General features: G+C 34.4%; 1 protein-coding gene across 1 annotated transcript; it reads left to right on the forward strand.

The window, feature by feature from the left end:
- Positions 1-255: 255 nt before the first annotated feature.
- On the forward strand, positions 256-2,557 carry LOC111214302 (transcription factor bHLH118-like). Its single transcript, XM_022716919.2, has 3 exons — positions 256-701; positions 946-1,269; positions 2,130-2,557. Exons 1-3 carry the CDS (start codon positions 534-536, stop codon positions 2,190-2,192), a joined length of 555 nt encoding a protein of 184 aa, XP_022572640.1. The 5' UTR covers positions 256-533; the 3' UTR covers positions 2,193-2,557.
- Positions 2,558-3,095: the final 538 nt, after the last annotated feature.

Below are 3,095 nucleotides of genomic sequence, written 5' to 3' on the forward strand. Positions count from 1 at the left end.
TTATTCATGATAACAATCATAGCTTTAGTTCTATCGCTTAAAATATACTTAATGTTATACATAATTATAATATATAATTTTAATATTAATATAGACATCTTATTCCGTATAAATGAGGGGTTACTATCTAGTTGGCATTATTTAAATTTTAAAGAGAGAAGAAGTAGAAAGACGTCACTGCTTACCCTAACGAGCCTCTCTTTCCATTTTTTCCCAATACGTCGTCCTGCCAGTAACGTAACCTTTTTTCCTTAATTTATAAACAAAACCACTTTCTTTATTTTATTGTCTTTGTTACGATTCCGATTTTTTTTTTCAACTTTACAACAAATCACTGACTGAAACTCAGACCAAATCCCAGCGAGCGCAAAATCAGACAGGATCAGATCCTGCTGACTCATCACCATCTACATAATAATTAATCAGCATCATCATCACCATTATCATTATCATTATCATTATCATTATCATTATCACTATTAGAAGGGTATTTGTATAAAATAACTAAATGTAAAGAAAACTACAGGTTTTACATGGCTGATTTTCCAGAGAAGGGAAGAAAGCGTCGCAAAGAGGTAAGAGTTGGTAATGAAGAAAACATGGAGAAGATAATGCACAGAGAAGTTGAGAAACATAGGAGACAAGAGATGGCTTCTCTTTACGCGTCTCTTCGCTCTCTTCTCCCTCTTGAGTTCATCCAGGTCTGCCTTTTGAAAGCCCTAATTAACTTCTTTTTTTTTTTTCACTTCTACAGATCTACAAGTTTGAATCTGTAAAAAATTTGCTTTATCTCTTAGTTTGAGCTGTTGTTTTGTTAGATTAGATTCACTAGAACTGTAACACTCTCACATCACAAGATCCTGAACAATATAAAGCTACTATTGACCTTTTTCTCTTCTTTTTTTCTTGATGAAGTTTTGGTTTTGTACTTGTTATGATTTGTAGGGAAGACGTTCTACGTCAGATCAGTTAAATGAGGCTGTAAATTACATAAATCATCTTCAGGGGAACATCAAGGATATGAGTTCCAAGAGAGATGACCTCATGTTATTGTCTGGACAAAGCTTTGAGAGTAGAAATGAACTTAGGAGTGATAATTCGAATCATGTCGTGATTCGTCCATGTTTTGTCGGCGTAGAAATCGTTTTCAGCGTTCTGCAAACGCCGTTGTCAAGCGTGCTGCATGTGCTTTCTGAACATGGTCTCTGTGTTCTTAACTGCATCTCCTCCAATGTGAATGGAAGACTCATTCACACTTTACAGGCTGAGGTACGTACGAGTTGTACATCTTGTGCATAATTTATAGCAATATGAATATTCAACAAGTAAATGCAAAAAGGTCCCCGTGTATAAATCGACATTCGATTTCAGTCTATTCATAAGATATTGTTAGGAATCCACATGTACTATAAGTTGATTAGACGTAATCTTCATAAAGGACATCCTTATGTACTCATCAATTTTGCTAGAAGGTTAAATTAAAAAGGAAAAATATTTGACAACCTTAAATAATAATCATTGCTATATTAATTTGAATTTAATGGTTTTTAAGCATATATTAATCATTCTTTTCTGCCACGGATAGTCTAATACAGAAAACCACAACGCTACAGCTACAACTTGAAACCCTGGCATTTGGATGTATAGCCACAAAATCTTTAGGCATATATATAGTCGCCAGAGAAGTGGCTATGTACCAAATTTCTTGTAGTCTAGCTAGATGCAGCTTAATACTTTTGGTGCATGGTTCTTAATTAACATGTTTGTAAATATAGTGTAGATATAAAAATTTATGCGACTACAGATTTAAAATATTATAGTAACTATGCTGAAACTATTTAGGATAGATACATATACTATTAATATTTAGTGTATGGCAGTTTAAAACGTAATAAAACATTATTTTTAATAATGATATGACACAGTTATATCATTTATGTTTCAAAGTTAATTTGTTAGTGTTACTTTTTGTTTGCCTCCTTACAGCGTGCAGACCAAATTAAGGCTTTTGTTTCGAAATTTTGATCCTATATCTGCCATGTCCTCTTCTTTGACGTTGTTTATCAGGTCAATGTGATGAATACGTTTGAGTTAATAATATGTGAAGTTGATTTGCTTTATTGTTGCAGGTCAACGATCTGGCTTTGGTGGACTTTGCAGAGCTTAAGATATACTTACTACGCTTACCCTAATGAAGTAAACTTTCCTTAGCGAATTGTTTTAACTCTTGTCAAACCCAAAACGCTGTATATAGCTAGTTTCTTTGTACTTGTACTGTGTATTTGTATGTATCTGTGTGTTTGCAGATTTTGAAATAGGGAAATAAATGTATTTACCTATTTAAAAAGATCTACGTGTTAATCTTTTACCAACCGCTTGTGTTACACAACGATCACAGTGTGTTACACACGAGTTCGAGAGAAAGAATAAGATAGACGTTTCAGGCTTATAAACTTTTCTGAAAATACTTTTGTATTATTGAGATTCGGTGATATGTTTACAACAGATGATTGATCTTTATATAGAGATCGAATCAATACAAGTATAAGAGACACAACTCTTTATACTAAAGGACACAACTTGAAGAGTTACAACTCTTTGTGTAATAACATAAATAACTAACTTATGTAAATGTATTAAGGAGAGATTAGATTATAGTTTAACACTCCTCCTTAATCATATCTCGACTTGACTCCAAGCTGCTTCCTTAGATCTTCAAATCTTGAACCGCCCAATGCCTTTGTGAGAATGTCTGCGAGTTGATCATCCCCTTTGCAATACTTCAGTTCAATGATTCCCTTTTGCTCAGCTTCCCTCACGAAATGGTACTTGATCTCTATGTGCTTCGTCCTTCTGTGTTGCACCGGATTCTTCCCAATTGCTATTGCTGATTTGTTGTCACATAAGATCGGAATGCCTCCTTCAAACTTCTGACCAAAGTCTTCAAATAGTCTTTGTAACCACACTGCTTGATTTGCTGCTGCACACACGGCTATGTACTCTGCCTCAGCCGTTGATTGCGCCACTGTTTGTTGCTTGCTTGACTGCCAACAAAACATGGCTGATCCAAGAGTAAACACATAACCTGAAGTGCT

This window comes from Brassica napus, chromosome A3 (genome assembly GCF_020379485.1).
Source record: "Brassica napus cultivar Da-Ae chromosome A3, Da-Ae, whole genome shotgun sequence".
Classification (NCBI taxonomy): Eukaryota; Viridiplantae; Streptophyta; class Magnoliopsida; order Brassicales; family Brassicaceae; genus Brassica; species Brassica napus.